The sequence below is a fragment of the Mesoplodon mirus genome (genome assembly GCF_964341445.2).
Source record: "Mesoplodon mirus genome assembly, chromosome: 4".
Taxonomy (NCBI): Eukaryota; Metazoa; Chordata; class Mammalia; order Artiodactyla; family Ziphiidae; genus Mesoplodon; species Mesoplodon mirus.
This window is the reverse complement of record NC_138979.1, coordinates 61781462-61795592: the sequence shown is the minus strand read 5'-3', so window position 1 is coordinate 61795592 and position 14131 is coordinate 61781462. Positions and strand designations below refer to the sequence as shown.

The 14131-nt window shown below is 38.4% G+C and overlaps 1 protein-coding gene across 7 annotated transcripts in view; it reads left to right on the top strand.

The window, feature by feature from the left end:
* The window catches only part of MYO9A (myosin IXA), a 287470-nt gene that overhangs the window by 64106 nt on the left and 209233 nt on the right, over positions 1-14131 (top strand). For 6 of the 7 annotated variants that reach the window (XM_082618504.1, XM_082618507.1, XM_082618509.1 and 3 more), the window contains exons 5-6: positions 8913-9012; positions 10532-10588. In XM_082618504.1, the coding sequence (XP_082474630.1) occupies positions 8913-9012; positions 10532-10588 (157 nt within the window). The remainder of the gene's footprint in view (positions 1-8912; positions 9013-10531; positions 10589-14131) is intronic. The other variant, XM_082618506.1, reaches the window with a different exon arrangement.

Below are 14131 nucleotides of genomic sequence, written 5' to 3'. Positions count from 1 at the left end.
GTAGTATAGTCTGAAGTCAGGGAGTCTGATTCCTCCAGCTCCGTTTTTTCCCTCAAGACTGCTTTGGCTATTCGGGGTTTTTTGTGTTTCCATACAAGTTGTGAAATTTTTGGTTCTAGTTCTGTGAAAAATGCCAGTGGTAGTTTGATAGGGATTGCATTGAATCTGTAGATTGCTTTGCGTAGTAGAGTCATTTTCACAGTGTTGATTCTTCCAATCCAAGAACATGGTATATCTCTCCATCTATTTGTATCATCTTTAATTTCTTTCATCAGTGTCTTATAATTTTCTGCATACAGGTCTTTTGTCTCCTTAGGTAGGTTTATTCCTAGATATTTTATTCTTCCTGTTGCAGTGGTAAATGGGAGTGTTTTCTTAATTTCACTTTCAGATTTTTCATCCTTAGTGAATAGGAATGCAAGAGATTTCTGTTCATTAATTTTGTATCCAGCTACTTTACCAGATTCATTGATTAGCTCTAGTAGTTTTCTGGTAGCATCTCTAGGATTCTGTATGTATAGTATCATGTCATCTGCAAACAGTGACGCTTTACTTCTTCTTTTCCGATTTGGATTCCTTTTTCTTCTGATTGCTGTGGCTAAAACTTCTAAAACTATGTTGAATAATAGTGGTGAGAGTTGTTTTGTTCTTGTTCCTTGTCTTGTTCCTGATCTTAGTGGAAATGGTTTTAGTTTTTCACCATTGAGGATGATGTTGGCTGTGGGTTTGTCATACATAGCCTTTATTATGTTGAGGTAAGGTCCCTCTATGCCTACTTTCTGGAGGGTTTTTATCATAAATGGGTGTTGAATTTGTTGAAAGCTTTCTCTGCATCTATTGAGATGATCGTGTGATTTTTCTCCTTCAGTTTGTTAATATGGTGTATCACATTGATTGATTTGCATATATTGAAGAATCCTTGCATTCCTGGGATAAACCCCACTTGATCATAGTGTATGATCCTTTTAATGTGCTGTTGGATTCTGTTTGCTTGTATTTTGTTGAGGATTTTTGCATCTGTGTTCATCAGTGATATTGGTCTCTAGTTTTCTTTTTTTGTGACATTTTTGTCTGGTTTTGGTATCAGGGTGATGGTGACCTCACAGAATGAGTTTGGGAGTGTTCCTCCCTCTCCTATATTTTGGAAGAGTTTGAGAAGGATAGGTGTTAGTTCTTCTCTAAATGTTTGATAGAATTCTCTTGTGAAGCCATCTGGTCCTGGGCTTTTGTTTGTTGGAAGATTTTTTTTTTTTTTTTGCGCTACGCGGGCCTCTCACTGCTGTGGCCTCTCCCGTTGCGGAGCACAGGCTCCAGACACGCAGGCTCAGTGGCCATGGCTCATGGGCCCAGCTGCTCCGCGGCATGTGGGATCTTCCCGGACCGGGGCACGAACCCTTGTCCCCTGCATCGGCAGGCGGACTCTCAACCACTGCGCCACCAGGGAAGCCCTGTTGGAAGATTTTTAATCACAGTTTCAATTTCAGTGCTTGTGATTGGTCTGTTTATATTTTCTACTTCTTTCTGGTTCAGTCTCAGAAGGCTGTGCATTTCTAAGAATTTGTCCATTTCTTCCAGGTTGTCCATTTTATTGGCATATGGTTGCTTGTAGTAATCTCTCATGATTGTTTGTATTTCTGTAGTGTCAGTTGTTACTTCTCCTTTTTCATTTCTAATTCTATTGATTTGAGTCTTCTCCCTTTTTTTGTTGATGAATCTGGCTAATGGTTTATCAATTTTGTTTATCTTCTCAAAGAACCAGCTTTTAGTTTTATTGATCTTTGCTATCGTTTCCTTCATTTATTTTTCATATATTTCTGATCTGATCTTTATGATTTCTTTCCTTCTGCTAACTTTGGGGATTTTTTGTTCTTCTTTCTCTAATTGCTTTAGATGTAAGGTTAGGTTGTTTATTTGAGATTTTTCTTGTTTCTTGAGGTAGGATTGTATTGCTATAAACTTCCCTCTTAGAACTGCTTTTGCTGCATCCCGTAGGTTTTCGGCCGTTGCATTTTCCTTGTCATTTGTTTCTAGATATTTTTTGATTTCCTCTTTGATTTCTTCAGTGATCCATTGGTTATTTAGTAGTATATTGTTTAGCCTCCATGGGTTTGTATTTTTTACAGTTTTTTCCCTGTAATTGATACCTAGTCTCATAGCGTTGTGGTCGGAGAAGATACTTGATATGATTTCAATTTTCCTAAATTTACCAAGGCTTGATTTTTGACCCAAGATATGATCTATTCTCAAGAATATTCCATGAGCCCTTGAGAAGAAAGTATATTCTGTTGTTTTTGGTTGGAATGTCCTATAAATATCAATTAAGTCCATCTTGTTTAATGTGTCATTTCAAGCTTGTATTTCCTTATTTATTTTCATTTTGGTTGATCTGTCCATTGGTGAAAGTGGGGTGGTAAAGTCCCCTACTATGATTGTGTTACCATCAGTTTCCCCTTTTGTGGCTGTTAGCATTTGCCTTAAGTATTGAGGCTCTCCTATTTTGGGTGCATAAATATTTACAATTTTTATATCTTCTTCTTGGATTGATCCATTGATCATTATGTAGTGTCCTTCTTTGTCTCTTGTAATAGTCTTTACTTTAAAGTCTAATTTGTCTGATATGAGAATTGCTACTCCAGCTTTCTTTTTTTTTTTTTTTTTTTTTTTTTTTTTGCGGTATGTGGGCCTCTCGCTGTTGTGGCCTCTCCCGTTGCAGAGCACAAGCTCCGGACGCGCAGTCTCAGCGGCCATGGCTCACGGGCCCAGCCACTCCGTGGCATGTGGGATCTTCCCGGACCGGGGCACGAACCCGTGTCCCCTGCATCGGCAGGCGGACTCTCAACCACTGCGCCACCAGGGAAGCCCCCTCCAGCTTTCTTTTGATTTCCATTTGCATGGAATGTCTTTTTCCATCCCCTCACTTTCAGTCTGTATGTGTCCCTAGGTCTGAAGTAGGTCTGTTGTAGACAGCATATATACGGGTCTTGTTTTTGTATCCATTCAGCCAGTGTATGTCTTTTGGTTGGACCATTTAATCCATTTACATTTAGGGTAGTTATCGATATGTATGTTCCTATTACCATTTTCTTAATGGTTTTGGATTTGTTATTGTAGGTGTTTTCCTTGTCTTGTGTTTCCTGCCTAAAGAAGTTCCTTTAGCATTTGTTGTAAAGCTGGTTTGGTGGTGCTGAATTCTCTTAGCTTTTGCTTGTCTGTAAAGGTTTTAATTTCTCCGTCAAATCTGAATGAGATCCTTGATGGGTAGAGTAATCTTGGTTGTATGTTTTTCCCTTTCATTACTTTAAATGTGTCCTGCCAGTCCCTTCTGACTTGCAGAGCTTCTGCTGAAAGATCAGCTGTTAAACTTATGGGAATTCCCTTGTATGTTATTTGTTGCTTTTCCCTTGCTGCTTTTAATAACTTTTCTTTGTGTTTAATTTTTGATAGTGTGATTAATATGTGTCTTGGCATCTTTCTCCTTGGATTTATCCTGTATGGGACTCTCTGTGCTTCCTGGACTTGATTATGTCCTTTCCCATATTATGGAAGTTTTGAACTATAAGCTCTTCAGATATTTTCTCAGTCCCTTTCTTTTTCTCTTCTTCTTCTGGGACCCCAGTAATTTGAACGTTGGTTTGTTTAATGTTGTTCCAGAGGTCTCTGAACCGGTCCTCAATTCATATCATTCTTTTTTCTTTATTCTGCTCTGTGGTAGTTATTTCCACTATTTTATCTTCCAGGTCACTTATCCATTATTCTGCCTCAGTTATTCTGCTATTGATTCCTTCTAGAGAATTTTTAATTTCATTTATTGTGGTGTTCATCATTGTTTGTTTGCTCTTCAGTTCTTCTGTTTACAAGATTTTGGATCATCTTTACTATCATTATTCTGAATTCTTTTTCAGGTAGACTGCCTATTTCCGCTTCATTTGTTTGGTCTGGTGGATTTTTACCTTGCTTCTTCATCTGCTGTTGTGTTTCTCTGTCTTCTCATTTTGCTTAACTTACTGTGTTTTGGGTTTCCTTTTCGCAAGCTGCAGTTTCGTAGTTCCTGTTGTTTTTGGTGTCTGTCTCCAGTGGCAAAGGTTGGTTCAGTGGGTTGTGTAGGCTTCCTGGTGGACGGGACTAGTGCCTGTGTTCTGGTGGATGAGGCTGGATCTTGTCTTTCTGGTGGGCAGGTCCGCATCTGGTGGTGTGTTTTGTGGTGTCTGTGACCTTATTTTGATTTTAGGCAGCCTTTCAGCTAGTGGGTGGGGTTGTGTACCTGTCTTGCTAGTTGTTTGGCATAGGGTGTCCTGCACTGTAGCTTGCTGGTCGTTGAGTGGAGCTGGGTCTTAGCATTGAGATGGAGATCTCTGGGAGAACTCTTGCCGATTGATATTATGTGGGGCCGAGAGGTCTCTGGTGGACCAATGTCCTGAACTCGGAACTTGGCTCTCCCACCTCTGAGGTTCAGGCCTGACACCCAGCTGGAGCACCAAGACCCTGTCAGCCACACGGCTCAGAAGGAAAGAAAGAAAAAATCAAATAAAATAAAGTTTTTAAAATTAAAAAAAAATTAAATTATTAAAATAAAAAATAAAATAATAAAAAAAAGAAAAGCAGAGAGCAACCAAACCAGTAAACAAATCCACCTATGATAACAAGCGCTAAAAGCTAAACTAAGATAAACATGTAAATCAGAAACTAGTCAGTTGTGTACAGCAAACCCCAGGTCTACAGTTGCTCCCAAAGTCCACCGCCTGAATTTTGGAATGATTCGTTGTCTATTCAGGTATTCCACAGATGCAGGGTACATCAGGTTGATTGTGGAGATTTAATCTGCTGCTCTTGGGGCTGCTGGGAGAGATTTCCCTTTCTCTTTGTTTGCACAGCTCCCGGGGTTCAGCTTTGGATTTGGCCCTGCCTCTGCATGTAGGTTGCCCTCTGACGTCTGTTCTTCATCCAGATGAGGGGCGGTTAAAGTAGCGACTGATTACGGGGCTGTGGCTCACTCAGGCCGGGGGGAGGGAGGGGTACGGAATGTTGGGTGAGGTTGAGGTGGCAGAGGCCAGCGTGACGTTGCAACAGCCTGAGGCATGCCGTGTGTTCTCCTGGATAAGTTGTCCTTGGATCACAGGACCCTGGCAGTGGTGGGCTGCACAGGCTCCCAGGAGGGGAGGTGTGGACAGTGACCTGTACTTGCACACAGGCTTGTTGGTGGCTGCAGCAGCAGCCTTAGCGTTTCATGCCCTTCTCTGGGGTCCGCACTGATAGCCACGGCTTGTGCCTGTCTCTGAAGCTCGTTTAGGTGGTGCTCTGAATCCCCTCTCCTCTCACACCCCGAAACAGTGGTCTCTCGCCTCTTAGTCAGGTCCAGAGTTTTTGCCGGACTCCCTCCCGGCTAGCTGTGGTGCACTAGCCCCCTTCAGGCTGTGTTCATGCAGGCAACCCCAGTCCTCTCCCTGGCATCTGACCTCTGAAGCCCGAGCCTCAACTCCCAGCCCCCACCCGCCCTGGTGAGTGAGCAGACAAGCCTCTCAGGCTGGTGAGTGCTGGTCGGCACCGATCTTCTGTGTGGGAATCTCTCCGCTTTGACCTCTGCACCCCTATTGCTGTGCTCTCCTCCTTGGCTCCGAAGCTTCCCCCTCCCCACCCACTGTTTCCACCAGTGAAGGGGCTTCCTCGTGTGTGAAAACTTTTCCTCCTTCACGACTCCCTCCCAGAGGCACAGGTCCCGTCCCTATTCTTTTGTCTCTGTTTTCTCTTTTTTCTTTTGCCCTACCCAAGTACGTGGGGGGTTTCTTGCCTTTTGGGAAGTCTGAGTTCTTCTGCCAGCATTCAGTAGGTGTTCTGTAGGAGTTGTTCCACATGTAGATGTATTTTTGATGTATTTGTGGGGAGGAAGGTGATCTCCACATCTTACCGCCATCTTGAAGGTTCTCTCTGCTATTTCTTTCTTTCTTTTTTTTTTTTTGCGGTACGTGGGCCTCTCACTGTTGTGGTCTCTCCCGTTGCGGAGCACAGGCTCTGGACGCGCAGGCTCAGCGGCCATGGCTCACGGGCCTAGCTGCTCCGTGGCATGTGGGATCTTCCCAGAATGGGGCACGAACCCGTGTCCCCTGCATCGGCGGGCAAACTCTCAACCACTTCGCCACTAGGGAAGCCCTGCTATTTATTTCTTAATGCTTAATTGAATCTTGTCTAGTTTCCTTTCATTTCAGCCAGAAAAACTCCCTGTAGCATTTTTTATGGGGCCCATCTGTTAGCTCTGAAGTATATTAATTTTTGTTTATCTGGGAATATCCTAATTTCTCCTTTATTTTTGAAGGATAGTTTTGCTGAGTATATAATTCTTGATTTTTTTTCTTTTAGTACTTTGAATCTGTTTCCTTTCCATGGTTCCTGATGAGAAATCAGTTGGTAATCTTATATTACGATCCCTTGATGAGGCATTTCTCTCATGGTCCTTTGAAAATTTTGTCGTTGTCTTTCAACAGTTTTAATTTGTCTAGCTGTGGATCTCTTTGAGTTTTTCCCTCCTGGAGTTCATTGAGTTTCTTGGATGTACAGATTGATATTTTCATCAAATTTGGGGAGTTTCTGGTCATGTTTTTCAAATATTCTTTCTGCTTTTTTCTTTCTTCTCTTTTTGGGGTTCCCATTGTGCATATTTTGGTGTTCTGTATTGTGCATGTGTTGGTGTCTGCTTAATAGTGTCCCACAATCTCTGAGACTGATCATTTTTCTTCATTCATGGTTCTTTCTCTTCCTCAGACTAACTAGCCTTAACTGACCTTTCTTCAAGTCCACTGATTCCTTCTTCTCCTTGCAAATCTGCTTTTGAGCTCCTCTAGAGAGTTTTTCATTTTAGTTATTATACTTTTCAACTCCAAAATTTCTTTTTTGATTATTTTTATAAGTTCTGTATACTTATTGAGAGCTTCTATTTGATGAGACAGCATTCTCATACTTTAGTTCTTTAAACATGGTTTCCTTCAGTTCTTTGAATGTATTTAAAACAGCTGATTAAAAGCCTTATCTAGTAAGTCTAATGTCAGGACCTCCCCAGGAACAGTTATTATTGAATGTTTTTTCTCCTTTGTATGTGGTATACTTTGTTTGTTTGTTTGTTTGTTTAATTTAAAATTTATTTATTTATTTATTTCTGGCTGCATTGGGTCTTAATTGCTGCGTGCGGGCTTTCTCTAGTTGCGGCCAGCGGGGGCTACTCTTCGTTGCAGTGTGCGGGCTTCTCATTGCAGTGGCTTCTCTTGTTGTGGAGCATGGGCTCTAGGTACCCGGGCTTCAGTAGTTTTGGCACATGGGCTTCAGTAGTTGTGGCTCGTGGGCTCTAGAGTGCAGGCTCAGTAGTTGTGGCGCCTGGGCTTAGTTTCTCCACGGCATGTGGGATCTTTCCGGCCCAGGGTTTGAACCTGTGTCCCCTGCATTAGCAGGTGGATGTCTAACCACTGCGCCACCAGGGAAGCCTGTATGTGCTATACTTTCTGATTTCCTTGCGTGACTTGTAAATTTTTGTTGAAAATTGGACGTTTTAAGTAATAATTGGACATTTAAAATAATCATGTGGCAGCTCTAGAAATGAGTTCCTCCCCTTCCAGGGTTTGTGGTTGTTACTTTTGTTTCTGCTGTTTGTTTTGTGAATTTTCTGAGCTAATTTGAAGTCTTTGAAAAGTATTCTTTTTCAAGTGTAGCTATTGAAGTATCTGCTTGGTTAGATTTAATGATTGAGCAGTGTGTTCCTTAAATGGTTGGAAACAGTAAGTCTCCCAGACTTTGCCTCAGGGCTCTCTATGGGTATTGGGCCATGACGTTTATTAACACCTAGGTAGGCATTTTGTAATTCTGCCTTAGCCTTTACTTCCTCCTTGTGCAGACCTTCTGGGTTAGTGATAGGTGAGAGGTTAGTATCTCCTCTTGTCTTTGCTGAGTGGACATGCAACCCTGGGCATGGGCACAGCCTTATGCATGCACATGGCCTTTTAGATTCCCAGGAACGTATTGGGGCTTTTCAAAGCCTCTGTGGATGTCTCATTTCCCACCTTTTCCCTTTAAGTTTTTTGGTTAGCCTACTGTGTGCCCCAACTTTTATTCATCGCTGCAGGAGGCTGATATGTTCAAAAATTGCCTATAATTGTTTCCTACAAACGTCTCTGGGGCAAAGATTTTCTTACTGGGCTAACACTGAGTCAGGTCAAGTAAGGATAGTTTTGAAAATGGCTCTTTCCAAGGAACTACCAGACAGATCAGATAATCATATTTCTCAGGGAATGAGACTCTGAATGAGCCCCAACCCCGTTCTGCCCTCTTTTGGAGGCTGCCAGGCTTAGGGTGTCCACCTCAGTTGTAAGCTGTTGGTATTGAAAGCTACCATGGATCTGGTAAGCAGGAGGTGGAATAGGGCAAGTTAAAAGGCCATCGAGCTTCTGTTTTTACTGAGATTCAGCTGTTTTTCTTGTGTAAAAACTCTCTGGATTGCTGTTTTCTTTTGGTTAATTTCTAGAGTTGATTCTGACAAATTTTCCAGTTTTCTAATTGGTTCTGTGGAGAGAATTTTTAGAGGTCTCAAGTTTACTGTATTGCTGCCTTCACCTTTCTCTTTTGTATTCAGCATACAAAACATTATTTTATTTTGTAGTACTTATTTTTTATTTGGGTCACACTGTGCGGCTTGCTGCATCTTAGTTCCCCGACCAGGGATTGAACCTGGGCCACGGCAGTGAAAGCTCTGAGTCCTAACCACTTGACTGCCACTTGAATTCCCCTGTAGTACTTAAATATTGAATTTATCACCTTTGTATTAAAAAAATGAAGCAAAGCTGAAACAGTTTACTAATTAATGTTTTCTTTTTCTTGTTGAATAATAACCATTAGACCATGTTCATTATAAAGCCATACTTTTTTGTTTCCAACAGGAACTATCATGTTTTTTATTACCTCCTGGCAGGAGCAAGTGAAGAAGAGAGATTAGCATTCCATCTTAAACAACCGGAAGAATATCATTATCTCAATCAGGTGAGAGTTCATGAAAAGCATTTTGAAATGTAGGGCATTATTAAATTTTAGCTCTTGAGGAAAGTTAATTTTCCTAGTACTTTGTTTCTGAAACCTGGTTGATAGTGAATATTAACTAGCATTTTCATGTATGCAATCTAAAAATCTATGTGATGCAGTTCTTAAATTTTAAAATTATTATTATTCTTATATGAATTGGAAAAGATTAGTTATATGTGAACCTTTTGCTTTTTGTGAGACTCTTTAAGAGAATAATAAACTGTTTATAGATACTTCCTACTTAGAAAAATGCTTTACTCTTTCCAAAGTGATTTACCTTTTACAGACCACAGCATGTTAAATGTTACTAATGATTCATGCTTGCCCTTGTCAAAGGAATACTGAAACTTTATTTGCATGTTTGAAGTCTAATACATATACCTCTTTGCATGATATTATGATACTGACTTAGAGTATGATTATTTTTATAACTCAGTGATTATCCTCTTAAACATTCAGTATGAAAATTCACTGAAGGAAATGACTTAGAGAATTTGTAACTTACCTTGTAACTCAGAATTCACCCCTAAACTTCCATAATAAGTAGTAATTCTCACAACTTTTCATTGCATTGGTTTCTCCAATTTTATTCCCCATATTAGCAAAAATTCTAGAACTGGTAATAATGGAATTGGTCTGATAGTAGATCATTTAAATAACAGATTGTTTCCCGTCATTTTTTTGTTTGAGGCAAGATGTAATGTCTATGGAAAGAAATTCCTTTTGGGTAATTTAAAAAATTCTTATGAGGGTTTTGTAAGGAAACTGACACTTTGATATGGCTCGGTGATTGTAGTATGTATTTAGGGTTATGAAAGTAACATCTCAGACTTTTTGCAAGATATAGAGCATGCTGTATAACTGATATTTCCTAATTTTGAAACTACATATTTATATAAGCTAATATAACTCTGTATTACTATATTGAGAATTTCAAAATTATGTTATATATCACTTCCCAGTATGACACTAGGCATTTTTACTGTATTGAATTTAAGTATATTAAAAAAAATCATTGATTTAGCTTCTGAGTATTTTCCTTTCCTTTCCTGTTTAAACTATTTGCCTTATATATAGGTGATTAAATATTTTCCTTTTTAAAAAGTAATAATTGCCCATAAATGAGCTGATAGTTGTTAGTATTAGAGAAATCCAGAGTTTATTGCATCTCTTCCAGATATTTTTTGTAATCAGTGTCCATACCATACATATTCTTGTCATAAGGTCAGTATTCAGAGACTATGGGACCCAGCAGTTACTATATTTCAGAGTAACTGAATAATAACAAATATGGATTGGTTATGATAATATATGATCTGCCAGAATCTGAATGTTTATACTTAGTTGTTTCTTGTTTTGTGCTGGTATACAAAACAACTTTCTCTGGTAACAGCTGTGCTACGTGAGCACTACATCTAAGAGGTAATTAGAGAAGTGTAATAATCATTACTTCTACCTAACTAATCTGCCTTACTTTCAGATAACAAAGAAACCCCTCAGACAGAGCTGGGATGATTATTGCTATGACTCTGAGCCGGTCAGTACAAGTGCCTAAATATTCTGTGTTCCTGTTAAAGGACCCTCACCTTGCTTATTTGCATCTGTCTTGTGACTTAGGAAGAAAATTAGCTAAAATACAAACAAAGAGTCTAAGAAAGAAGATAAATCAATGTTTAATTTATTTGAATTGATTTATTTGTATGTGTATGGTTTATTGATTAAAAACCAGTCAATTTACCATTTTTGGATTGTTTTTGCTGTTTAGACTGTATTCAATATTTATTTTGACCATTAATAAATACATTGCATTCCTGATTTCAACATTGTTACGGATCCTTATGAACTATAGGATTTTTTTCCTTGAGATTTGTTTGTTTCAATTCTTTTTCAGTAGTTTAGTTACCCACATATTATGAGTAATATTTATTGTTTATTTTAAAAAGTTACATCCTTCCTGTTTTATATGTCAGGTAACAGTTTTTTCACATAATGAATGCATACTTTTTTTTTAAATAGCAAGAGAGGCTATAGCCTTTATGTAATTTTCCAAAAATTCCTATAAATAAGATTATTTTATGTTTTAAATTGAGAATGATTTAAGGGCATATATGATGTAATATAAAATGAGTAGGTAAATTTAGCTTTATTTGTTATATTTTGTACGAACAAGTTTGTAATTGTAAAAAGAACACAAAAAGTCTTTTTCCTTTACTTCAGTTTGCAATTAGGTCAGATGTGAGAGGCTGAAAACATGCACTCATCTATATTCATTAACTAATGAACTAATTTATTAACTGTTCCTCCTGTAAACATAACATGTCTTATTCCTTGCTTTAAATAACCATCACTTTAATTCTTACTGCATGTGATTACAAACTCCTCTAATTGGAAAACTATCAGAGTTGAGAAGTATTAGTAATTATGACATTAATTTTTTCCTTCAGTTTAATTGCATTACCATTTCATAATAAATCAAGTAATTTGCAGTTTCAGATTTAATATTTTGGAAAATAAATTTTAGACACTTAAATTTATAGATACTGATAACTTTTAATAGAAAAATTTTATGCTGTTTTGTCACTCTTGAGAAGCTACCATCTTTCGCCTAGTACACCAAGTGACTGTGTGTGCCTCATTGGGAAGTAGGTAGGAGACTGGGAAACTCATATGGTGAATATAAGACTTGATTGCCTTTACAGAGCTTATAGTGAAATTGTGAACTGGTCTGCTATTGTTTAGACAGTGTAAGTAATGCTTAAGAATTTTTGGGCTCTGAAGTAGATAGACCTGACTTGAATAGTGGCTCCATCTACTTACTAGTTTTGAGAACCCAAGCAGGTCACTTATTCTTTTGTTTCCATCACCTATTTAGGGAATAATAATGGTCTTTAACTTTCATGAGTATTAAATTAGTGCATCTAAAGAGTTTGATAGATTGCTTAATACTGTGTAAGCGCAAAGTAAATGTTTCCCCCATCGCTGCCACCACTGAAAACATCACTCTCCATCTTTTCCTCTTAGAAGAACTTTGTAACCATACTCTCCTGCTCCCTTAACATTACTTTCATCACTACCCTCCCATTTATTACGTTTTCAAATCTATTATAGTTAGAACTTTGATTAATTTCTGTTGCTTTTTATCCGCAAGGTAATTAATGCAAACAAGCAGTCTATTTGAGGATCTTTTGTTTTATTCTTTCCTCTTAGCTCCTCCTCATAGTATATTTGGGGGCAAACTAAACTTATTTTACTCTGGGTTATTAGAACTTATGTGACTAGCATTATAGGAAGAGAGGATTAAGGAGGGTTCTGCAATTTGTGTTGTATTTTTTAACATACATTATTTGGAATTGTATAAATGATCCCAAGAGGAGCTATGGTGAGAAAATTGCTTTTGACAAGGGACCTGTTGTTGCCCATTGTACAGTGATTTAATTCGTTTTAAGGGTTATCCTATTAATACAAGCTCAAGCAACTAGTGTTTCATGGGAGATAGAGGATTTAGAACTGGATAGATTTTGGTTTGACCACCCCTGTTATTTAGGTGACTTATTTAACCTCTGAGTCTATTTTCTTCACTATAAATGTACATACAATTAAATATACATATGCATAATTAACTCCTTGTGTTTTGAGGATTTAGAGATTATAAACGGTAAGTGACTCTCATAATGACTGATATGTAGAAGATATTTAGTAAATGCTAATTTCCCTTCTTTAAATGGTAATAATCTATTCAAACAGTTTTACCTTAAAGTCAGTTCTGAATAACTTCAATGGAAACAGTTAGTGTCACCTAATTTTTAAATTTTTCTGAACCAAGCTTTGAATGATTTTAGGGTCCAACTATCAGGCGAGTTTAGTGAGAATTGCCAGAATAGTTCTTAGGATATTGACATTCCACGATGCTGCAGAGGATTAGAACTCATATCTCAGTGAGGCCAAGCTTCCATCCTGGTCATTACTGCCTTTATAGGAACCCAACCATTTGTATAGTACCTGGCCTCCCATTTTCCCATGAGGTAGACCTTCTGCAGGAATCCTGATGCAACTTGGGCAGGAATCTTTGAATTCATAATGTTTCCATTCTCCCTATTTTAAGTATTTCTACAACATAGCACTCTTACTGCTATTCACTGTCCAACAGTTTATAAATTTGTGGTCACTCCCTTAAATACTGCCTTTTTGGCTTTATGCCAGTCCAATATGAAGGTCTCTGCATGCTGCACAACTTCCTTTGCATATATTTTTTCATTTAAAAACCACTTTAACATCCGTATTATGTTTGATCATTATAAAACCCCTGGTTGTAGTTAGTATGATTACCTTTCACACCAGAAGCAACAGTGGCTCAGAATTTAAGTGACTTCCCCCATGGTGATGAAGCAAGTTAATAGTGTAATTGGGATTCAAATCAGGCTATGTTCTTTATATTCTTTTTTCTTAAATGATCTTCAGCATCTTTACTAATTCTCAAAGTCAATTATTCCTATTTATGTCCTATATTATCAACTGGTAGCTATAAAAAAGTATGATTTTTATAAGCACCATTCTAAGAAATATATACAGCGTAGGAGAAAAATGTGTAATTTGACTCTGCTCTTCACTTTCTCTCCTTCATAAATGTTTACTATATGCCAGGCTTATTGTAGGTGCTTATAAATGAGAAAGCATTCTCATCATCTCATACAAAGGGAAAAAAGGCTGATAGCATGAAAGAACATTTTGGTGTGTTTGTGGGGAGTGTGCAGTGGCGTGTTATCAAGTAAGACTAGAGCCTGAGCTAAGTTTGACAAGAGGAATCAACTATTTTCTTTCAGTGGAAAGGGTCCTAACAGTTGTTGGTTAGTTCCCTGCCTTATTCTTTGACCCTTACCATTTCATTGTTTTCTAAATGACCTCCAACAGCTAGTATTTGTATCTTGGTGCTTGAAGGCTTTTCTCAGAACCCTTGTGCTCTTGCATGACCCTCTAGAAGTTCCTAGGAGTTAACAGCTTATCTCTAGAAGTCCTCAACCAATAACTCATGGGAGGTGGTATATAAGTGTTCCCGCTCCTTCACCTGTCTTTTTTTTTTTTT